Genomic DNA, 23,709 nt, shown 5'->3' with positions numbered 1-23,709 from the left:
CCCAAATTACTTACAGCTATGCAATATTTTACTAACTTTGAGGGGGAGAAAATGTAACTTCTTTTAGAAATTCCTAAGGAATTCTGTTAAATGCTAAATAAATTGCTTCTGATATTGTGAATGGAACTTATGTATTGTTTAAAGAGAGCAGATTTTCTTCTCAGCTTCATTAGCTACCTCTGGAATTGCAGAGTTCAAATTTTGATACCAACTGCTGATTTGGAATACTCACCAATCCAAACGCTTAACTCAAGCTAGCACTTAGTCCCTTTCCCAGCCCATTACTGAAACCTCCGGTTTCTAGGAATGAAAACAGAAAGGAGACTAGGAACTTAATCTGAGGAGCAAAGGAATGGAGTCCCCTTCTTCCTCAGCAAGTCAGGGGCCGAAGCATTTTCCATAGAAGCTGAAGAACTATACTGGAACCAACAGGGATTCAAAAGCTGGAGCATATTTTGCAGCATGATCAAATTCTGAATTGTAAGAAATTTTGTTTATGGCTGGATACAGTGATTAGATAGGTCAACTATTACTACAGTTGAGAAGCACTGTAATGGCTGGACAGAAGAAGCACTACTGCTCTCCTGACTGTCTCTGCTCTGCTGGATTTTCTTCCCCAGCCCTTTGTGGAAGGGAGGTCACGAAAGGAGGTTGCTGGTAGTGTGAAGGGGAAAGTTTGTGAAGGTCCCTGTCAGAAGCTGCAAAACCGTGTGTTATGCATTTGACTCTTGGATACTGACAGAAAAATCTGACTGGCTGAAAGAAATAGACCATCTTGAATTTTATCAATCTGTACCAACCTTCAAATGTAAACAATATGACATGCCTCAACTCTTGAGTTAATAGTCCTGAATATTTTTTTTTCCCTTGAGGTAAGAGATGATGAACATCCTTTAGAAAACCTTGCTCATTGATACAAAGTTGATGTTTACAAGAGAATGGGTCAGGTAGGGTATAACTGAAACAACTATGTGGTCAAACTTATTCCTTGAAACATCTTTTAAGGGACTCTTTAACCTTTACCTGGACACATGCCTGAAAATAGTCCAGGTAATTCATAATTATAGCTGTTCTGAGTCATTTAATGCTACAGCGTAATCTCTTCTGTCTCTGAATATTTGGAAGGACATCTGAATTATTTTGGCTGCAACAGAACCCCTTGCTGGATGATACTTGCTTGTAATTGATCATAGCAACTGCATAAACTGCACAAGCAGACAGGACACGTATGTCCAGGATTTAACCTGAGCGTTCATAGCGAGGCAGATCTGTGCAAATAGGGTTACATTCATGTATCTTGGATTAACATCTTTGTTTGTGATTCTTTCTGAAAATTGAGAATAGTTTGGGGGTGGATTTTGGGGTTTTTTTTTTGACGGTAAGCCTTTTTATTCATTGTTCTTTAAACCAGTGACAGCTGGCTGTACTGATAGTGATGTGACTGAAATGAAATGGTTTGTCTCTTTAAAGGTATTCTTGCTTAAGCTAGCAGCGTGCCCTCTGCCTGTTCCTGGGTTTTGCATTAACTTGCTGCTTTCAAATGTAGCACTCGCATTTGTAATTACTCTGGGTTGAAAGCCTTTTATTCTTTTTGCAGATTTCCTCCTTAGACTGAAATAAACCTTCTATTCTGAGCCCAATGTCATTCATCTGTTATTAGGCAGCCACTTCAAACATGGATATTTCCAGTCTTATCAAGCTTCATGTCACTCCATAGTTTGTCAGGCTGCCGGATGTTGCCTGTTCTCTTAAATCTGCTGCATGACTTCATTTTTCAAGTACTTTTATTTCCCTGTTTCCTTCAGGTACAACTGACAGGTGCTTGCAAAGATGTCCAAAACTAACAAATCAAAATCTGGATCCCGTTCTTCCCGTTCGAGGTCTGGATCAAGATCACGCTCACGTTCCTTTTCCAAATCTCGCTCCCGTTCTCGTTCTGTCTCACGGTCAAGAAAACGCAGACTTAGGTAAGTGTGTGCTGCTCTGAAGCCAAAGGGTGTAACTGTGGTTTTCCCCTCTGTCCTGTTCAGATGGTTTGTCACTTAATTCTATTCCAGGGAAGGACTTTGATTAGATTCTAGGACAGATAGTGTCCTGTGTCTTAGGCTGTTTCCTGTACTGTTTTGAAGTGTTTTCAATGAGCTAGGAGAATAAATTGTGACTGTTTATCAACATTGTCAAGATACTTCTTCTGAATACCTTAACCTGGTCTCTGTAGCATGTTTTTGGTGAACAATAATTTTACTTTTCTGTGCAGGTCTTTTTTCCCCTAATATGGATACTAAGGTACTCTAATGTACAGTTAAATCAGAAGGTGTTTTGTTAGTATAGCTTATTTTGTCAGGTATGCAGTCCACAGTGGAGCTGTTGCATCCTTTTTAGACTGGGCCCTTACAGAAGACTTCTGTACTTTGTTTTTCCTCAAAGGTATTAATAGAAACCCATTTCAAAATGCATGTGGTTTTTTTCCCCATGTTCTTCTGCAGTTCTTAATTGCTGCTGTATGTAATGGGATAGCCTATTGTGCTTTTCCTAATTCCAAGTACGCACATTCTCTGAGACCAAGTTTCCTATATTAAAAGTACTCATGGTTAATGATGATGTTTGAAATTGCCAAAGCAGGACAAAATGTGAAAAATCATAGCTTTTTATCCTGAATTGAGATTATTTCGGGATTTTGCTTTTGATCAGACATTTGCTTTACTGCTGTCAGTGAGAGAGCTTAAGTGTGTGTTCTGTAGTCAGAGTTGGGAAGGTCCATAGTAAAACATGCACCTTTGTTTTGTTAAATATCTTTGGCTTTTTTAAAGCTTTTAATGTAATTGATCCCAGACTTGAGGGGCCTTTGTGGACACTGCATGCTTTCCCCCTCTTTCTAAACATGAATTCAAACAAGTTTTAATGTCAGTTTAAGATACTGCCGTGAAAGGTAGGGGCAATTTTTGTTGTTGTGTCCCTGCCCCTCACTTCACCATACAGGACTCAGTTAACAGAATTGATCATTCTGGATGGATAAAGTAGACAAAGTTAATTTCACTGCAGTTAGTTTTGAGAAATCATTACTGTGCATAATAGTTGTTCTTACCTCCCTGAATTGCTTCTGATCAGGCCACTTAAAGGCTCACATCTTCCCTGGATATCAGGATATCTGTTTTTTCCATTTCTTCTGGCTAAGCATTTTCTATCTGGCAAAGGCATTCCAGTTGGACTGGGTATAAAGTTCAGCTGCTTTTTCACCAATCTTAAATTAATAACACATATTCTGAAAATCATTAGATTGTAAACACATGCAACTGTTAACAGTTAAAGAGTTTTTTTAAATGCAGAGGTTCTAATAAATGTACAGTTGGAGAGAGAAGGACATGACAAAACTAAATTAGAGGCGGAGACTTGAGTCAAACCAAGTTCTTTGCAGAAGGAAGCTGGAAGAAACATGGTCATTTGGGAATATCTGCCTAGCGATGAAGGAACTTTGACAGCTGAAAACAAAGGCATCCTGTGCAAACATGATTGTTTCCTCTGTGCTGCTGCTGAATCTACTTGCGCTTTGTAAATAACTCCTTTTTTAAAAATAGAATCAAAATGGAGGGGGTTAGTACAGACAAGTCATCTTGTATGGCGTTAGGATATTCTCTGAGGTAGGTCTCATTGTATCTTGGCATAAAAGTCCATTGTTGTGTACTTCAGCATGCACCACAAAAGTTGTTGTACTCTTCATTTGGTAGGTTTACTGTTTGTTTACTGTTTGTTTTGCCATGTTGGAGTCTGCCTAATATTTCTTGCTTTCTTTATGACTTTATTTTTCATTTTTACCTATTGTGAAATGGTGGGTGCTTTAGAACTGGAGAAGTGTGTATTAGCTGGCTAGCTACAGGGGCTGGCAGAGTTGGGAAAACTATTACTTGCAGTGTTTCTTTTGCGTAATATTTACTGTATTTTTCTAAGAAGATTTCTTGTAAATAATCTCTGCAACTTTTGGAGTGAAATCTCCCTGCTGCAAGCCTCTGTAAAATGATAGAACAGATTTTGGAAGCAGCGTACAACAGGTCCCTTGCTGGTAATTGATCACAAATGCAGCAGTTGTCTGAAAATGGGAGTGTATGTATTCTTAGTACTTTTGACTAGGGCTCATTATAATTGGTTCTTGCTGTCTGCCTCTTGTGCTTTCGTCTCAGATAACTTGCTTAGGTTTTTTGGTTATTTGAAGTAAAGGATGAAGCATATCTTAAAATTATCATTGAGCTGTTTGCTAGCAATGACTATACAGTTTCACGCTAAAATGTAATGTATTTGATAGGTGGAAGAAATAAAAACAGAACTAGAGTTCATCTCTGCAGGCATGTATGCTAATCTTGTAGGAATTCCTAACGGCAGCGTTATGGGGGTTTGGGGCATGAGCGGAGAGGGGGCAGCAGTGAGTTGTGTATTGTCAGTCTATAAAAGAAGTACAAGTCTACTGGAGTATGACTAATGAGTGTTTTAGAGCCAGATCTCTCAAGTTAAGAAGGGACTGTGGAAATGGTTTCAATGAATATTATTTACTAAAGTTCCGTTTGGAAAAATCTCTTTTCTATTTAAACTTACTAGTTTGGACACTTTCTCTGTTTTACTAATACAAATTTGCTAAAATTTCAGACTTTCAGTGGAAGTTTGTTTTTCTAACAGTAGTGAAATACTTACTGTAAAGCTGGCATTTAATCCTGAGCTACAGTGGGGCTTTTAAACAGTTATACAACTGCAGCTCCAAAATTTTAATGGAAGAGACTATTGGAACAATTAGCCCTTAATGTTTTGCCACTTAAATCCGTGTTCTTACAGGCTTTGTACTTGTCTGGGATTCAGTTCTGTTCTTTATGAGTGTTCTTGCACAGTGTGGAGGCGAGCAGAGGCACTCTGAACAGTGCCATCTCGCGGCGTGAGGCTGGAGAGCGAGTGCATCCCTCTGCTGTCCCACTTGTTTGGAGCTCCAGCTTCTCAGTTGTGGCAAGGGGTGCACCTTTTGAAACTTAAAAGTATAGACCAGTGTGCCGTTTGCTCCAGTAGTGCTCTTCTCATGCTGAGGTGTAGCAATTTATTTAACTCACCTGGCAAAGAATTGGGGTTTCATCTTGATTATCAGAATTTCAAAAGCACATGAGAACTTGGGACACAAGAGGAAGATATTGGATCTGTTCTAATAATGGTAATGTGGCATGCATAAAGAAATACTTCTTTGTGGAGGTGATCTAAGATGAGGTATAACCTTGACCTTGAGCTGTAAAGGTCTGGAATTCTGAGATGTCACTTTTTCTGAAGCTGGATAGCAGTCATGTTCATCCTAGAAAAATGAAGAGCAACGTGGACTTATCATGGGCTCTGCAGTGATCCTGAAGTCAAATATTTGTTTGGTGGTAGCACTAATACAAGTTATTTCCACTCCAATTTATTGAGGGCAAAGTGTAATACCTCAACTGGGTGAGGATAAACCAAAGAAATTACTTTTAAAAGCTTAGAAATGAATTTTTCAGGTTCTTTTTTATAAAGCTTCAAATAAAAAGTTGTGACAGAAGAATAAACTTTAAAATATTTGTGTAATTTTCTTCTCTATCAGTTCTAGGTCCCGTTCAAGATCATATTCTCCATCTCATAACAGAGAACGGAACCATCCAAGAGTCTATCAGAACCGGGATTTCAGAGGTCATAATAGAGGATACAGGAGACCATATTATTTTCGTGGCCGAAATCGAGGGTTTTATCCATGGGGCCAGTATAACCGAGGAGGATATGGGAATTACAGGTCAAACTGGCAAAATTATCGCCAAGCATATAGCCCTCGTAGAGGGAGGTCACGCTCTCGTTCGCCCAAGAGAAGGTCTCCTTCACCAAGGTCTAGAAGCCATTCTAGAAATTCTGATAAGTCATCTTCTGATCGGTCAAGGAGGTCTTCCTCTTCCCGGTCTTCCTCAAATCATAGCCGAGTTGAGTCTTCCAAGCGTAAATCTGGAAAGGAGAAAAAGTCATCTTCCAAGGATGCCCGGGCATCTCAGGCTGCAGGAGATAATCAAGGTGATGAGTCCAAGGAGCAGCCATTTTCAGGAGCAGTGGCTCAAGATGTCAAGGCATCTGAGGGATCAAAACCGTGGCAAGATATGACCACCTATGGTACAAGTTCAGCGTCAAGAGCTTCTGTGTCTGAACTTAGCCCAAGGGAACGGAGTCCTGCATTAAAAAGCCCTCTCCAGTCAGTTGTGGTGAGGCGTCGTTCTCCTCGGCCAAGTCCATTGCAAAAGTCAAGCCCTCCACTGTCCAACCCATCACAGATGAGCTCTGCTTTACAAAGCAGCAGCACCTCCTTTCAGGCAGGCTCTCATCAGAGTCCATTTGACCATGGCTCAGCAGGTTTGAGCCCAACAAGGAAGAGCCCTGTGTGCAAAAGTCCAACACCAATCAGTTCAATTTATGGTACATCTCAGAAGGAGGAAACCACAGCTCCTGGAGGAGGAGCCTTCTCAAAAAGGCAAGTGATGCGTTTCGTTGTGCTGCAGTATTTTTGACAAGCCAGCTTGCATGAGTAGGCACTCTCCATAAGCACTGTAAGGGTTCTTGGTGTGTGTGGGGGTGTGTGTGTGCAGGCTCCAGCTGGAAAGAGGCCCCGGGGTGTGCAGGGTGCCATGCTAGCAAGCTGCCAGCTGTTTGGGCCTGGTACTGTCTAAATCACAGAACAAAATATAGACCTAGCCCTGTGTTGCAGGAAGTTGGAGTTAGTTTTCTGACTTGGATAGTTCTAAAGATTGTGTATGTTCCCTGCGAAAATATTCATAGCTGATGAACACTTGAAGTGAAGGTGTGCCCAGTGAGATTTTCTAGCAGCCTAACAGTGCACACTGGAAGCTTGCATTTCTAAATTGTTTACTTTTCAGTTAAAGACATTTTTTTGGTATTGCATTCTGGAATTGCATTAGATACTATAAATTAGAAAAATTTAATTAAATCTTACTGCATGTCCTCCTGCAAGCAGCTTAAGGCAGGTGTAGTTGCAGTGCTTGTGCCTGTGTATGTGGGTAGTATGAGAAACTAAAGCACCGAGATCATCACTAAAATTAAGACATCCTTCCATATCAAAGGCATCAATTTACCATGTTTCTGTTTGCTTGGTTAGTCCATTGCAGATTCCTGCCTGAGGTGATGCTTTGCTTTAAGAGATACGGTAGAATACACAAGTGCTTCTAAATCTTTTCTTTATTATTTTTAAAGTTATTTTGAACTTATTCTTTATCAAGGATGTCTGAAACTTAAAAAAAAAAAAAAAAAAAAAAAGCTGTAGCTCTTGGGCTTTCCAAAGCACTGAACTAGTGTCCTTGGGCTTTACTGCTGTTTCCTCAAAGCTAGGGTTTTGCTTAATGAATGCTTTAAAACATAGTTCTGATGCTTTAAACTAGCTAAACTGTTGTTCTCACTAGAAGTGTTTTGTCTTCTCCCAGCAAAATAAATATTCTCCTCTGTTAACCTTTTTGCTTTTATTTGTATTTACAGTCTGTCATGAAATATTTAGCTTACCTATGAAACTTGCATCCAAAATTTGAAGTAGCTTTTGAGGCTTTTATTTCCAGTGTGTTGTTTAAAGCAGAACAGCCCAGTTTGAAAGTTTTGATGTGTTGTTCTCCTGAACCAGGTTTGTAAGTAAATAAACCGATTGGGTAAGATGTTACTATTTTCCTTAAAATGAATCTGTGGGTAAGCCGTTTTTGATTTGTTCTTAAGCCTCATTTCATCAGTTCTGCATATCCATTTTCTTCTACATTTGCTGAATTTATTGAGAACTAAAAGTGTAAAGCAGATTACTCAGCCTGGATTTAGATTTTAACTATTTTAGGGCCTAGAGACAGCTTTCTGTACATGTGTAGCTTGGTGTTCTCTAAAATTTGACTGCTTTCAACTGAAATATTATCCTCTTTGATTTTTAATAAGAGAACTACTGTAATGTCTGTTTTATGAACAGGTATCTGGAAGAGCAGAAGACTGAGAATGGGAAAGACAAAGAACAGAAAGTAACAAATGTTGAAAAAGAAAAAAATAAAGAAAAAGGGAATTTCTCTGAGTTGGGATCAACAGATGGAAAGGCAAAATCTGACTCCTATGCATCCAAAGCTGACTCTGAGAAGGGATACCGTGGCAGCCAGTCGCCCAAGCGCTATAAGTTCCGGGATGACTTTGATAAGCTAAAGGTCCCGGAGTTCCACAAGGAAAGTCATTATGGCAAAGAGGAAACAGATGAGCAGGAAAAGAAAGACAAGGCAAAGGGCCGAAAAGATTCAGAATTTGATGATGAGCCCAAATTTATGTCTAAAGTTGTAGCAACGTCAAGTAAAAGTCAAGAAGAGGATAGGCCAGGAAAATGGGAAGGCGTGGTATTCTTGCCGCCTGGAAAAGAGAAGCAAAGGAAACCTGATGAAATGGAGGAGGAAAGCTATTCTGAAAGATCAAAAAAAGAAGAGAGACCAGCATCCAAGAGAGCTGAACCAGGTCACAGGGGCTTTGTTCCTGAAAAGAATTTTAGAGTGACCACCTACAAATCAAGCCAGGAAAAAAGTTCTTCCCCACCACCAAGGAAGGCTTCTGAGGTAAAGGAGAAACCAGGCACCAAAGTAGAGGGGCTAGCTCCTGGCAAATCCTCCTTTTCCATTACTCGTGAGGCACAGGTCAATATTCGAATGGATTCCTTTGATGAAGATCTTGCACGGTAAGTATTTGCTATTTTTTGAGAAGTCTAAATGGTGATTTTTTTTTTTTCCTGTTTCTCTTCCTGAGATCCTCATATGTTTGCCAAGTGTGAGGAAGGCTACATAATATTGCATCACGGTTTGCATTTTTGGGGGACAGAGATTAATTTTTTTCTGGTATTATAATACTTGTGTGACCTTCTTTTTGTGGTGGGAGGTTAGAGGGGTTACCAGTTTGCAGATGGTGAAAGTATAGCATGAAGGTTAAACAACTTTTCCTAATCTTTTCTACAACTAGATGTAAGATTAGTTCAGAATGTAAATCCTTCTGCATCAGGTTCCACGCTACACCAGGCTCTGGAAAAGAGTTAGGTACTCGGTGGCTTCTTGCTGCCAGAAGCTTAGTGGTATGGTAAAGTTAGTGCCACTTAAATGATATTTGATTTTCTGGAGTATGTTTAAATACTTTTATTCTCAACATAGCATTACTGAAACTCTAGGAAGCTCTGAGTGCCACTTCAACATTGCTTCAAGAAATCATAAGACAGTAAAAAGTTAGTCCAGAAAATACATTTGTACAGCAGTAGCCAGTAAGTGTTAATACGCCCTGTGGGATGTTAGAGGTTAATCTAGAATTTAGAAACAGTAGCAAAAGATCACAGCCAGCCAGCGGTGTAAAAATGGGCTTGTGTTTCGCAGGATGTCAGGGTTTAATACCTGCACAGCCCTCCAAATGCAGAATAACAAGTGATCTGAATTATTACAGTAACCTAGAGCAGTGTATTTTAGAGATGTTTAAATAAGCGTCCTGTTCATGCTACTGAATATTCTTAGGTGCCTTCCTAATACTACAGAAAAAATGCAGTCTGCTTCCAACTTCTGAAACATTAATCACCTTCAACTGCTTCCCTTTACCCTGTTCCTCTATTTCATGTGGTCTGTTCTTTTTCTAGTCCAAGTGGCATATTGGCTCAGGAGCGCAAGCTGTGTCGTGACCTTGTGCACAGCAACAAAAAAGAGCAAGAATTTCGTTCGATTTTCCATCATATTCAGTCTGCTCAGTCTCAGCGAAGTCCTTCTGAACTGTTTGCTCAACATATAGTGACTATAGTCCATCATGTAAGAGGTAGGTCAGAAGTCCATGTATCCTTAGATGAAGGTTCACTCCTCCCTTACCCAAATAAGTGGGTTTCATGCACTCTAGTTAGTGCTCAAGGAGTTGTTTTCCAGCAGATATGCCATAGATGAGAATAGTGGCCTGATCATGAGTCATCTTTATTTACATAAATAACTTTTCTTCTGGAAAGGCAGAAGAGGCATTCTTGTTTTTACTTGAGCAATATTCAGAGAGACTGTGACTTAGAATTTGTGTATTCTAGTGAATATGTGACTCACTTGAATAAATTGTTAATTTCAAGATTGAAATTGAAATTTGTCACTAGCATTAGTTAGAGCTCACCACCAGTGTGTTTCATGTGTCCTGCATCTGAATTTGACCAAGCTGTAGGACTGATCTGCTTTGTCTTTTTTGCAAAAATGGTATTAATATTTTGGCATTATTTACTCAAACCCCCAACAGAGCATCACTTTGGGTCTTCAGGAATGACACTGAATGAACGCTTTACCAAATATCTAAAGAAAGGAATGGAACAAGATGCAGCTAAAAACAAAAAGAGCCCTGAAATCCACAGGTTGGTGCCACTAGACACTGCCTTAACATTTCAGGGGTATTTCAGATTTCCTTCTCAAACTCTGGAATAATTCAAGTATATAATTAGCTTCAGCAAAAAAAAAAAGGAAAAAATATGGGGAGTTTTAAGTACCTTTGGGAATATTGGTCTCCTTTAAATGACATTTGATCTAAAAACTTCAGATTCTTCTTATGAGCAAGATTATATCTGTGTACTGTCTTTACTTTTAGGAGGATAGATATATCTCCCAGTACTTTTAGAAAACATGGGTTCTCTCAAGAGGAAACGAAAAGTTCCAGAGATCCTGGCTTCAAGGTGAACTGTTACTCTGATTAGTTTAATTCAACAAAATGAGTGCATTGGGCATGAACTTAACAGTGATGTTTTTGTTTAAATTACTCTCTACTTAAGTTTGTGTTTTTCTTTTAAGGATGGGCATAATTCTAAAAATGAACTACAAAGGGTTAATTTTTATTAAAAATGTATCAACAACCTTTGTGAAGTGGTTAGACTATGGTAAATGACCCCAAAGTCAATTGAGGTGAGCTTGAGAAAAAAGAGAGGATTTTTGGAACAAGTGCCCATGATGAGAGAAGAGACTTTTTGTGATATTTTTCTGCTTGTAAGTATTATTAAATCAATTGTATACATGCAATATTTCCAACCATGTTTTCAAAAAGACATGCATGTCAAAAAGAGGAAAGTAAAACTAAATACTTATCTAAACCAAATACACTATTAAGCAGATTATAAATTTTGTTCTAACAACTTACTGTACCATTTCTGTTGATTGCTGTTACTTTAACATTCAGCACTTGTTTTAGTAGATCCAGACCATTTGGAATTTAGTGTATTAGCTTTTCTGAGTAGATGAATGTTAAGCCATTGCAGTCACTGTAAACAACCATAAAAATGGCTTAACGTAAAATGTTTGGGATTTTAACCTTTGTTTATTCACCTTCATACATATTTACGTTGAACGTTGAAGAGATTTTAAAAAGTCCTGCTGAAACCTTACTTGTTTCATATTTGTTTTCGATTTTTTCCAAACACACTTGTGGCTTGACATGGACGATGGTGAGATGGATTTGATGGGCCTGAACTCTGAGCATCAGCTTGGCAGAGTGTATTATAAACGTGGTTTCCAAACAGCTCGCCAGCCTTCCGTGAAACAGACGTGCCCTCACAAACCCAAATAGGTGTTTGCTGTACCACATAAGGGAGCTGCTGCTGATTTTGTCACTTATCTGTCATCCATCGTGTTGGGAGCAGTTTTATTCTCAGAGTAGAAATTAAAGCTCTTTGCCTGGGGAAAGTAGAAGAGCAAAATACCAAAACAAAACGCCTGCTCTCACTCCTGCGTTATTTGACATATTTATTTAAACAAAAAAGTGTTTAGAAACTCATGTAAGTAAAAAATTTAATAGCTAGAGAATTACTAATCCTTTTGTATTTAATTCAAGACGATTAATATGATGTATGTTGCATATCAAGTCATACAGTTCCCAAGATAAGTATTGTGTAAGTAAAGTAGCAATTGCTGACCACAGCCATGGAGGCTGTATGTTGTTGCTAGCAACATCGTGTACAGGCTTCCTGCAGATATACTGCTACTCAGTTAAATGTTTGTCAAAACCACAGCCACTGTGAATTTGCTGCTCCTGTATGTGCAGCCAGCAGAATCTCATCCAGGTACCATTGGTCTTAAAGTATACAGAGGTAACACAACTTCTCATTTTCCAGAGCAACTATCTTAATCCATTATTTAAGTAGCAATTTAAATAGAGCTCAAAGCAAGCATTACCAGATATATATATTTTTTTAATTAACAATGTGGGAAAAAAAAAAGCTAGTTGTTGAGTGTTTTTCATACAGCTGGTTGGTTTTTGCTTTGTGAAACACCAGGGTCAGCTTGCTAGGATTGTGTGGAGAAACGCATACTTCTGTCTCTGCTGACTTCTTGGCATCTTTCATGTGGTGCCTTCCAGTTGAGGGGGAAGGAGTACTGTAGGTGACGTCTGCCACAGAGTAAATCTTCTTGACAGACGTATTAAAGGCTACATATCAGTGGGATGTTGCAATTCTACGAGATGCCCTTGGTTGCTGCATTTCAGTGGCCTCCACCTCTTACCACTTTGATCAGTAATTGCTATCCTAGGTATCTCCAAGCAGCAAACAGCTTTTGCTTCTCCTTAAGTTCTGTTTCCAGACCTGGTGATTAAAATTCCTTCTACCCTGCTAGATTATGTCTGTTGTCAGGATAGTGAGCATGCTGCTGTCCATGGGCTGTTAGACATTTTTGACATGCTGGAGTTCTGATACATAATCAGTTGGATTGGATTTCCAAGTTTTTTCTCATCTCTCACTGGCTGTGGTGTACAATAAGTGTCAGCTTCTGTGTTTCTCCCTCCCCTATTACCTATTTATTCTAATGCTGTTTGAAAGAGGAGAATAAAAGTTAAAAAGCAGTAGGAGAATTGAACTCTGACAAATAAAAACTTATTTTAGTAGTGCATTATTTTACATCTTAAAATGGATTATTGATTAATATTCAGATAAACTCCTGTTCTCCAGAAGTCTGTGCAGTCAATAGCAAAGTAATGGTGCTAAACTAGTGCACTGTAAACATTTGTATTAAACTCTTCCCTCTTCCCTGCATTTGTAGGCTGAAGGTAAATATAAGGACGACCCTGTTGACCTGCGCCTTGATATTGAACGCCGTAAAAAACATAAGGAAAGAGATCTTAAACGTGATAAATCCAGAGAATCGGTGGACTCGAGAGATTCAAGTCACTCAAGGGAAAGATCAACTGAGAAAACGGAGAAAAGTCACAAAGGCTCAAAGAAAAAGTATGTAGGAAACCTAATAGCCATTTCCTTCTGCCTTTCATGTTTCTGCTGTTAAGGTTGGAGACGACATCATGTACATACAGTTGTACACCTTTTGACATAACTGCTCCAGTGATGTGAATTATTCCTCTGCGTGTCTTCTTGATATCATTATATCTATCTGAAACACTAAATAATTGTTAAAGGTAAATGAGAAGGCTCCATATGTCAGAATGGGTGAGTCACTTTTCCTTCTTGTTCCTGTTGTGTTATGGAGAACAGCCATGTTTAAATGACTGCTTTAATGTTAATTTAATCCTTTTCTATTAGCTTAATTTTCCATTTGACTAAAACTCTGTAGATGCATGCTTATCTCATAGTAGATGGTGTGAACACCTTCGAAAGAAGCAACAAGTTCTTTCTGGAGAAGACTTGGGACCTGTGTTAGATCTGCATGTTGTAGCTGATCCTGAGCTCTCATTATGGCTTTTCCTTTTTGTAGTAGGAAAAGGAGAGCATTGCATTTCTAGGGGAGCAATAATGAAATTGTTCTGTAGCAAACAAGTCACAAATGAGTTATGAACCCTCTTGGTGTCCCGCTCACCTCCGTTTCCTATCACTGAAACAGGAAACACCGAAGGGTACGTGAGAGATCCAGATCCAGTTCATCATCTTCACGGTCCTCTCATTCAGTCAAAGCAGAGGAATACCCTGAGGAGACTGAGGAGAGGGAGGAAAGCGCCACAGGCTTTGACAAGTCCCGACTTGGGACTAAAGAATTCACTGGTCCAAATGAGAGAGGAAGAGCTAGAGGGACCTTTGTAAGTGTTCTCCACCCCCACTTCCCCAAGTATCAATTCCCAAAGCGGTCAAAAAGTGGCTGTTGTGTATTACTCTTTCACAGTTAAAGCATACCGTAAAGGAGAAACCCCAAAGACTTTTGTGGATGATGAGCCAGAATATGATCGCTCCAGGTGTGGAGCTCAAACCAGGGTGCTGAGAATATAGTCTGGGCAGTTGGACTCAAGATGTGTGGAGCGGAATCAAGCCTGGAAGCTTTTGTGCTTTAGTAGTTGCTGAGCAACCCTGATGGGCAGCATGATGTGCATCAGTCAGTTTGGGTTAGGCTACCAAAGTGACTCACCTCGTCATAACCATGCTTATTGCTTGCAATTCTTATGCCTTAGTTACATAGATGCCTTATGTGCATATTGTATTTCTCAGATGCTTTCTCTTGAGTGCTCTGGAAATGCCTCTACATGGTGTTAAACAGCTTTATAGAAACTGTGATGCACCGTGTGATCAGATGAACTAGAAAACCCTAAAATGTACTGAGCTCTTACTTTAATGATAGGTTAAAGGTGTTCTTGGATAGTTAGAGAAGTGATGTTGTATCTCTTGGATGCCTTGGAAGCTGTCTGGGGGTGGGAGGGCACTGCCACTGCAACCATTTTATTTTTCTTCCATGTTTTGCTGGTGCAGCAGTTCAGAGCAAGAGGGAGAGGATGGGGCAGAGGCAACTTTTCAGGCAACAATAACAGCAACAGTGGTGGCAACAACGACTTCCAGAAGCGAAACAGAGATGAGGAATGGGATCCAGAGTACACACCTAAGAGCAAGAAATACTACTTGGTATGTGTCTTAAGTATTGAAACACATATGTACACTCCAAGTATATCTGGTCTTTCAGAGGTGGAAGCACCAACTGTCATTAAACTATCTAATCCACTGGGTTAAGGCTTCATGTGACACTTCTTCACAAGAAGCTTCTGGCTCATGACTAAAGAGAACTTGTCTCTGTTCATTGTAGAGTGGTTTGCCACTAAGTGAGATCTTAAAAGCCAGTTAAAGAGCATGTGTTTCACACACACGTGGAAAACACAGCTTAAATCTATTAGTCCGTGTTACAGATGGCCTGCATTTCTTGGTTCTTCTATCCCCATAAAACATCCAGTTTCCTGGATGGGTTAGTACTGTTCGTTTTTCTTTCTGGTGATAGCAGTCTGCCATACTAACAGGCATTAATCTAAGAGAATTCTGTGTGACTGTGTTCTTTGAAAGAGGGGTAGTTTTAAACAGACACCAACTCATTTTTTTCTCTGCCTGATTTGAGGTAGTTGAGATCCCTAATATTCTCATTAAATAATGCAGTATTTCAGTTTTATACTTCAAAAAAGAAAGACTTGATTTTTTTTTTAACTGGATTTTTTTTCCTGATCTGGTTGAAGGCAGAATTGTAATTTTTGGGGGTATTCAGTCTCTACACTGCACTTTACATACAGAAATGGATCAATCTAAGCCCAGTGACGTGGTCCGTGGCAGCTTGTACCAGCTGCATCTGCCTTAGCTCATGGAAAGCATTCCTGAAAGCAGTATGTGTAAACAACCTGAGTACCAGCAATAAGGACCGAAGCTGCCAAAGTGGTTTGATTGGCAAGAAAATAAAAGGGCAAATTGTAGAATATCTGAATCGTGGAGCTGCAGAACCAGTAATGGTACTCCAGGCCTAGACACCTGTCCCCTGCCCACCCCTAAATATTCTATAGAGAGCTTCCTGGCCGCAAGGACAGCTTGCCATGCACAAAGGGCCTGTGTAAGGATTTTGCATTCCTGCCTTCATCTGCTGATTTTCTTCCCCAAAACAAGCCAGTATTTCTCTTTAGGTGGCGGTATTCACTGTGGCACAAACGTGGCAGTCTGGTTTGTGCCACAGGGCTGCATATCATAAGCCAGAGTTTTCCAGCTTTTATATTGTGAGTAGTCAGTCTGTTTCAACTGATGTTGTTGGCTTCCTCCTGTACAGCACGATGACCGGGAGGGCGAAGGTGCAGACAAGTGGGTGAACAGAGGCCGTGGCCGGGGTGCTTTCCCCCGAGGAAGAGGTCGCTTCATGTTCCGAAAGTCAAGCACCAGCCCCAAGTGGGCTCATGACAAATTCAGTGGAGAAGAAGGAGAAATTGAAGATGACGAAAGCGGAACAGAAAATAGAGAGGAAAAGGACACTTTACAGACAACGGCTGAATAGCCGCAGTGTCTGTGTGTTTCCGAGAGCCCTGGCAGGAGGGAAGGGGTTCAGCACGATGCTAGTGCTGGAGATTGTCAGGGCGATCCTGAAGTGCTGAGCAGAGCCCCGGAGAGGAGCTCTGAAACAATCCTGAAGTTAACTGCATTTCCAGAGTTCAGCCTCCCTAAGTGTGGACTAGAACTGATAAATCATTTATGCTTGGATCCACTCGTGGAGTATATCTTCCCAAAGACTTACCTTCTGGACTGAATAAGGTCAAGTACAGGGTGAGATCCTAGATTTTCTCTCGTCTGTGACCTTATTGAATGGTCGGTTATTTTTTTGGTAACAGGCTTTGAAGACAATGTGGATTTTGGTTTGTGCCCATCTTAACCCGGTAGTTTTGACATTTTTGTTTCTCTTTTATAATTTGAAATAGTAAAGGTTGGGATTAACTCGCCAGTTCAAATTTTTCTCCCTTACTGTGTATTCAATTTTTTAACTTCATACTCTACTTATTTTAGGCCTTTACGTATGTAGTACCATCAATTAAATGATAATTTTGGAAACAATTCTTGGTTCTTATAAATAAGAAAACAATGAAGCATGTGAATAAACATCTAAATGTTAACTTGTTGGGACCAAACTGCTATGATTTTTTTAAAAAAAACCTTTTTTTTATGTAACAGTTGAGTTTAGGGCCTTTTAAAAATGGTTGTTTTCCTTTTATGTTGAAAGTTAACAAAATTAGCATGGTTTAAAAAAAAAAAAAAACCAAACAAAAATAATTACACCCTACTTTTCACCACTGTTTGTGTACACTGTTAGGCCTGGTGTGTGCTGGAGTCCCAAACTGCTTGTAGGCATTTTGTGTATCCTCTTTGCAGCTGGTTGTGAACTTGAGTGCTCTTTCCAAGGTAACATAGTTTTCTAAGAAACTTCAGAATTCTACTAGGTTAAAAATATAAAAGGAGATGAGAATTTTTCAATATTTTTTATTAATCTTTTTATAAAAACAAAAGGCAAATCCCTCCTGTGCTGGTTAAGGACGGCCGTTATGATGTATTTCTTTTTATCTTCTACTTAAAAATATTCTGAAGAAGTTTGCAAATAGTTCTCTGGCTGAGTCAGTGAGCCTTCTTGGCAGGAGAGGCATGTCCATGCACCGACGCTGAGTGTGCACGTGCTGTAAAGACACCGCTCTCCCTCTCCTCCCCATCTCTGCCTTCCCTTCCCCAGGATTGCTGTGCTGTTTCCCCACACACACCAACTAGAGTTTGGTTTGTTTTGACTTGAACAGTTCCTGTTTAGCAAAGCCCTGAAGTTTGTTTATGCAAATAAAATACAATAAAATAAGTAGTAGGTGTAACTCAGCTTTGTTTTGTGTTCTGAGTCGGGGGCTCCTTCTGTCGCCAGACACTTGCCTTCTGAATTAATTGGTGAGGCTGAAAGAACCAAACGCCCGTGGCCAGCCCTGCTGCAGAGCTGCAGAAGAGTTGCTGGGAAGGGAAGGTTTACACACACGATGGTCCTGGCAGAGAGGTTGGACCAGACAGCACTCACCAACGAAGCTCAACCTGGTACCTGTGGGGTTGCCCCCACTGTTAAAAAGCAGCAGTTGCAAGCAGCTACTCTCGGGGTGTCATGCATGAGAGGTTCCTTTTTTACATGGCTTTCCAGGTGGGGAATGCTGCGCTTGGAAGCAAGTAGGAAAATTGCCCTCGCAACACAAGGGCGTGCAGGAGCAGAGTCCTGCAGTTGCCCCTCCAGGAGCTGGCCAGGGGCAAGCACTGCCACGGTGGAGTTTTATTGAGTTACTGCAGGTACAAGAACGCAGTATTTGTTTCACCGTTAGCCTGAAGTGATTGAGTTCATTGCTTTTAGCAACTAACTGCTGGTTTTTAAGCAGCTGATAGACCTTTTAGCCCCTTGGTGTTGGCAGTAACTGCATGGGGGGAAGGGGGGTGATACAGCCACAGGCCACATTCCCCAGCCCTGCTGCTGGGAGGGATTGTGTCACCCACCAACAGGAAGACCAGCTCCATCCATGCTCTAAAACTGAACTCCTCACTGAAGATCCTGGCTCCAGGCAGCCCAGTTTTATGCCATTAAACCCCAGTGCTTGTCAAGTGCAGGCGAGTAAGCTGGCCATTGCATTTGCTGGTGTCAGGCAGTGAACACTTTTCCATTGCTGCTGCCTCAAAGGAAGATTGCTCCTTGCTGTCTGACATCTACAGGGGCTGCTGGCTGTGCTGCCTTCGTGGCGGATTTAGGTGTCTGCCTGCACTGCAGAGAAGCATTCCTGGCTGGTGTTGGTTAACAGTGTTGGCTAACAGCAGTTGAGACAGTAATGTGGGTTAACGGTTCGTGTTTCCCTTCGCGCTTGAACTCGAGCCCTTGAGCCAACTAGAGACAAAGGGTGCCCAGTGTTCCCAGCTCCTCAGCCTGAGCGGCCAAACCTGGGGGAGAGCAGGGAGAGCACGCTTCCCGCTCCCCAGCAGAAACCGCTCCCCTATCAGCCTTCTCTGCCACCCGGTGCTGATCCTCAGGCCCCCTCCCTGTGCTGTGGTTCAGCATTGATGCGTCAAATGCATTTGGTCTAAAGGAATATTGGTGCTGTCAGCCTGGACCAAGCACTGGCCGGGACCAGCCAGGGAGCCCTGGGGCCACTACGGACGCTTCTGGCTGCTGCGCTCTGCAGGGGGACTTCTGCGGCATGGCCACACCAGCCCTGTGCGCTTGCGGTTTGTGGATTTCGGCCCCTCTGTGGTTTAGGTTTCACTTCCCCTTCCAGACCGAAGGTGACAGACACACAGCGAGACCCGGGTGGCTTCGAGCTGTTGTCCAGGTCCGGGTGTGACACCTGCCTTAGTGCTTCGATCCCTGGATTGGCAGCCTGCGCCGGCTGTGCCTGTGTCGGCAGATTTCGGCTGCTGCCTGCACGTGCAGCTGAGGTAGGGATGCGCCATGCCCGCGGTGCCAAGAGCTCAGTGCTGGCACTGGGTACAGCTGTGCCGCACCGTGGGCTGCCTCTGGGTACGGTTCCTGGGGCCGGGGGGGAGCTTGGGAGGGGCTCGTCTCATCTCGCAGCGAGGCAGGAGGGGTCACAGAGCTGTGAATCCCCTCCACGCTCTGCAGTGGCAGCTGGAGTTGGCTGCTTCTGCTAAATCCACCATGTAACAGCGATAGCCCAAGCCACACACCAGCTCAGAGCTGCGGTGAGCACACGTGCCTTCCCCAGCTGGTGGCTGCCGAGCTTGCCGGGTGGGAGAGTTGGGACAAATTCCCTCCGGCTCCTGGCAGTGACGCTGGGGGAGATGGTGAATCACCTGTAGCGAAGGTGTGAGTGTTGGGAGGGTGCGAGTCGGTGTTCGGGCAGGAGAGAGGCCACAGCAGTGCCTGTGCATCGGATGGGATCGTCCCCGAGGAGACCGAGCTCACGCAAGGCGAGCGGGTGCCCCTTTTTTCCCCCGTGACGCTGCGGCTGCAGCTTCAGGTCTCCTCAGAGGCCAGTGCCAGGCGACAGCAGCACCAGCAGCCCTAAACACCTGGCTCCTGCGTGTCACCACTGCCGCCCTTCTGCACGAACACCCCTGTGCCGGGGTGTCGGAGTGCCAGCTCTGCCGGGGGGGCTCGTCCCATCAGTCTGACCATGACCGAGCTCACCCTGCCACGGTCCTGGACAGCCCAGCCCAGGTGATTCCTGCATGGCTGCTTGTGGGGATTTGTCTGTACCCAAGCCTGCTGGCAGCCTCCGGCACAGCCCGGAGGTGCCAGAGGAAGAGGAGGGCAGGCCTGTGGGTTTGTCCCCGGCTCCCGGTCCCTTCCTCTCCCCAGCCCTTTCTTTCCATGCAGCAGTTTTGTGACTTCTCCGCTCTGTGCAGCAGCCCCAGCCCTTGTCACCAAGCCGCTCTGCTGCCGCGGGGCCCCAAGCCCACCGCCTGCATCAGGGGGTGCCAGGGCTGGGTGCGGGCACAGGGTGGCCCGGGGGTTGAGCTGGCATTTGGGGCTCAGCCGCAGCCGGGAACCCCCTCCCCACTCTCACAGCTGCCTGCCCTGACGGCGAGGCCGAGACGCCGCACTGAAGCAGATGCCCAAGCCCTTCCCAGTGCCGGAGGAGAAGGTGAGTGGGGGGTTGGTTTGGGGGGGACACAGGGCTCTGCAAGCCAGCAGGTGCCTGGGCTTGTCTCTGGCCCCGGCTCGGAGCCGGGACCCTCGTGCCCCCGCAGGTCTCCCGTCCCGCAGGCAGAGCCGCGGCCGGCGGCACAGCGCCTGGCACCCGTCTTGCTGCCAGAGCTGGGTGAGTCACCCATTCCCTCTGCTGTGGGCCAGGGCTGTGCCCAGGGTGGGGGGTCTCCCCTGGGCTTGGTGTGCTGGGGTGGCCTGGAGAGGAGCCCCATCGTCCCGTTCCCGCGCAGACCGGGAGCCGCAGCTGTGCCGGGCCCTGTTTGACTACACCCCGGAGCTGCCGGACGAGCTGCCGCTGCGGCGGGGAGATGTCATCCAGGTCCTCACCAAGGTGAGGGGGGCGCAGGGACGGGGGGGACCCCGAGGCTGGTCCCCGGCACTGATGCCTGCCCTTGTCCGCAGCGGACAGAGGTTGAGGGCTGGTGGGACGGGCAGTGCCGGCACCAGAGAGGGCTCTTCCCCAACAACTTCGTGGAGCTCCTGCCGGCGCCGGTGCCCACGGTGAGTGGGGGCTGCACTGGAGCCACCCTGCCGTGGGACTTGTGCGGCTGGATCCTGCACCCTGGTGGGCTCCATAGAGCCAAATTCTGGTGTCTGTGGGGCCGCGCCGTGTCCCTGCCTGGAGTCCCAGCAGGGGATGCGCTCCGGTGCCCCATCCTCACCCAACCCCACTCTCCCACAGTTGAAGCCGGCGACGCCGCCATCCTGGGACACGGAGTCCGGTGAGTCTGGCCCCAGCGGCCATCCGGCCCCGGGGGCTTCGGTGTCCCGCCAGGACGGCCGGGCAGCCCCGCGGCCGGGTGCAAGGTGGGTTGGGGCAGCCGGGGGGCCGGCCGTGCCAGGGGGCCGGAGGAGCCCCGTGGGGCACGGGGATGCGGCGTGGACCGGCACCGAGGTGCTCTCTGCTTCAACTTCCTTCCCAGCGAGGAGCCGATTTCCTCCGGCGTCACGTGCGCGGTGTGGGGCTGTGGCAGCCAGGGGAGCCTGGCACGGCATCGCACCACACGGCCTCGTGGGCAGCCCCGCACCAGCAGGTAGGATGGAGCGGCCGTGGCTCTGGGGGGTCCCGCGCCTGGGGACCATCCCGGTGGCAGCATCTGCGTGGGGCCATGCTGCTCCGGGGCTGTGTCGGTGCCACAGGAGCTGCTGAGGAGGAGCAGGAGCTGGTGGGACGCTGGGCAGCTCTGGGCACCATCAACTCTGCGCTGCTGGGAGTGATGGAGCCCCAGGACCCGCAGAGCAGCTCCCCGCACCCTTGGGGCTGGGCGCCCTCGTCCCCGTCCTCGTCCCTGCAGCCCTCATGGCTGCAGCTGTCTCTTTGGGTGGATAAAACCCACCACAGGCATTTTTGGTGCCCACGAGGCTGCCGTGGCGAAGGCCGTGCTGGTGGTGGCAGGGTCCAGGCGGCATCAGGGCTGCCAGACCGCCACAGGGACAGGGTGGCCCATCGTGAGGACAGGGTGGTCCGTGGGCACATGCCTGTGGCCTGATGCCTCATACCCCGCTCTGCTGGGGGGGGGCCTGTCCCAGTGGGACCCCAGGGCTCGGCGGCAGAGGGATGCTGCTGTGCCATAGGCGGTGGCGGGATGGCATCCTGCCTGTGCCGCGGTGCTAGCGCTCCGGGGGAGGTTTGCAGCCGCTTGCTCTGCCGTGCACAGAGGAAGCGCCGACCACAGCGGAGCTGGGTGCGGGGCTGGGTGCAGGGTTGGGTGTGGGGCTGGCAGGAGGGGTGGCTGCCCCCAAACCAGCAGAAAGGGCCCTAGGCACATGGTGCCAGGGGCGGTGGGGCAGAGCCCGCCATGGGGCTGCTCAGGTCCTGCCAAGCATCGCTGCCGGCCCCGGCGGGTGTGGGAGACTGTGCTGGTGGGAACCGTGGGCCCAGGAGCACCGTGGGACCGTCTCCCACTGGTCCTACCTGTGGGTGCCTCGTCCCCAGCACCCCCTTGTCCCCCACACACAGCCCTGAGCCCCCGGGGCCCCTGGCAGGAGCAGGGTGCAAGGATGTGGGAGTCAGGGATGGAGTGGACCCTGGAGACCATGTCCTAGCAGGGTGGGGGGGCTGTCCCACCCAGCTGAAGGGTCCCTGGGAGAGGGACCATAATGAGGATCCTTCCCCCAGCGCCTGACGAGCCCCTTTTTGCTCCCCAGCAGCCTGTAAGACAGCGAAGGACGAGGAGGGGGAGCACCTGGGTGAGTCCTGGGCTGGGGGAGGCGGGAGGGAGAGAGGGGGACGTGCCCCGGACAGGACCCCCGTGCCTGGTGCAGGTCCCCAGTGCTGGGGCATGGCTGTGCCATTCGGTGCTGGCTGTGCCGTGCGGTGCTCACTGTGCTGATCCCAGCCCCAGCCCCGGTCCTGCCTCCTCTCCCCAGAGTTGCCGGCACCGGTGAGGATGGAGCCGGCTAAGCTCCCCCCCAGCAAGAGGATGGCTCCTGCTCCCCCTGTCCCTGCCAAGACCAAACCAGCCCCCACACTGGCGAGCAAGTAAGATGATGCACGTGGCCGTGCTGGGGTGTTAGGGGCCGCCGCGATGCCCCCAGCGCCGGGGCTGTGCCGATGTCCACGCTTGGTCCCCGGAGTGGGGCTGGCATCTCCCCCGTGGGAGGGCTGAACGTGGCCCAGTTGTGCCGCTTTTTACCATCCCCAGGCTCGGTGGCCCCCAGCCCTGCGCCTCGGCCGACACGGAACAGGGCAGAGCCGGCGACCCAGGTAGGAGCCGGGTACCGGCACCGGGCGCTGCAGCCGTCGCCGGACCGTGCCCTGCGCCAACACCGGGCGCCGATAATCTCTCTTTGGCAGACGCTGATGGCTTCAACGCGGTGCCGGTCACCACAGCCAAGCTGAGCCACCCCACTGCCACGCGGCCCCGGGTACCCGGCCAGCGGCCCCCCAGCCTTGCCCTGGGGATTGTGGGGGGTCCCCACGCCGGGCCCTGTACCCCTCTCCCCGGCGCGGGGCAGGCGCCCGCTCCGCCATGGAGCACGGAGGTGCCAACGGCACCGCGGCCGGAGGAGAGGCTGGCCCTGGAGGACCTGAAGGCTGAGGTCCGGTCCCTGCACATCCTCGTGGACCTGATGCGAGTCCAGCACCTGTAAGTGGGGACGGGGTGGGGGGGGTGTTGGGGTGCTGGTGGTGGCGGGGGTCCCGCTCGCTGCCCGGTGTGGTCCCGGCTGAGTCGTCCCCGGCGTGTTGCAGGCGGGACCTGGAGGACATGCGGCTGGAGATGTGCCAGGAGCGGGCCAAGCGCCAGGCGCTGCAGGTGAGTCCCTGGCGAGGGGCTGCTCCCGTGTCAGGGTCCCC

General features: G+C 46.5%; 2 protein-coding genes across 5 annotated transcripts in view; both read left to right on the top strand.

Annotated features, from left to right (window-relative positions):
- The window catches only part of THRAP3 (thyroid hormone receptor associated protein 3), a 34,933-nt gene extending 17,952 nt beyond the window's left edge, over positions 1 to 16,981 (top strand). For 2 of the 4 annotated variants that reach the window (XM_010575969.1, XM_010575970.1), the window contains 10 exons: positions 1,806 to 1,967; positions 5,591 to 6,496; positions 7,979 to 8,719; positions 9,653 to 9,825; positions 10,279 to 10,390; positions 10,621 to 10,705; positions 13,056 to 13,240; positions 13,848 to 14,040; positions 14,702 to 14,851; positions 16,023 to 16,981. In XM_010575969.1, the coding sequence (XP_010574271.1) occupies positions 1,831 to 1,967; positions 5,591 to 6,496; positions 7,979 to 8,719; positions 9,653 to 9,825; positions 10,279 to 10,390; positions 10,621 to 10,705; positions 13,056 to 13,240; positions 13,848 to 14,040; positions 14,702 to 14,851; positions 16,023 to 16,244 (2,904 nt within the window). In that variant the 5' untranslated portion in view covers positions 1,806 to 1,830 and the 3' untranslated portion in view covers positions 16,245 to 16,981. Of the gene's footprint in view, positions 1 to 1,805; positions 1,968 to 5,590; positions 6,497 to 7,978; positions 8,720 to 9,652; positions 9,826 to 10,278; positions 10,391 to 10,620; positions 10,706 to 13,055; positions 13,241 to 13,847; positions 14,041 to 14,123; positions 14,194 to 14,701; positions 14,852 to 16,022 lie in introns of those variants that run through there. The other 2 variants (XM_010575971.1, XM_010575972.1) reach the window with 2 other exon arrangements.
- A 3,332-nt stretch (positions 16,982 to 20,313) lies between these two features.
- SH3D21 (SH3 domain containing 21) overlaps positions 20,314 to 23,709 on the top strand; it is a 5,126-nt gene continuing 1,730 nt past the window's right edge. The window contains exons 1-9 of the mRNA XM_010576305.1: positions 20,314 to 20,346; positions 20,469 to 20,523; positions 20,642 to 20,742; positions 20,814 to 20,912; positions 21,094 to 21,218; positions 21,335 to 21,445; positions 23,057 to 23,118; positions 23,209 to 23,500; positions 23,605 to 23,668. Of these exons, the coding sequence (XP_010574607.1) occupies positions 20,314 to 20,346; positions 20,469 to 20,523; positions 20,642 to 20,742; positions 20,814 to 20,912; positions 21,094 to 21,218; positions 21,335 to 21,445; positions 23,057 to 23,118; positions 23,209 to 23,500; positions 23,605 to 23,668 (942 nt within the window). The remainder of the gene's footprint in view (positions 20,347 to 20,468; positions 20,524 to 20,641; positions 20,743 to 20,813; positions 20,913 to 21,093; positions 21,219 to 21,334; positions 21,446 to 23,056; positions 23,119 to 23,208; positions 23,501 to 23,604; positions 23,669 to 23,709) is intronic.

This window comes from Haliaeetus leucocephalus, unplaced genomic scaffold (assembly GCF_000737465.1).
Source record: "Haliaeetus leucocephalus isolate CR32 unplaced genomic scaffold, Haliaeetus_leucocephalus-4.0 Scaffold517, whole genome shotgun sequence".
NCBI classification, from domain to species: domain Eukaryota; kingdom Metazoa; phylum Chordata; class Aves; order Accipitriformes; family Accipitridae; genus Haliaeetus; species Haliaeetus leucocephalus.
Note: the sequence above shows the minus strand (reverse complement) of the source record. Positions and strands in the feature narration are given on the sequence as shown.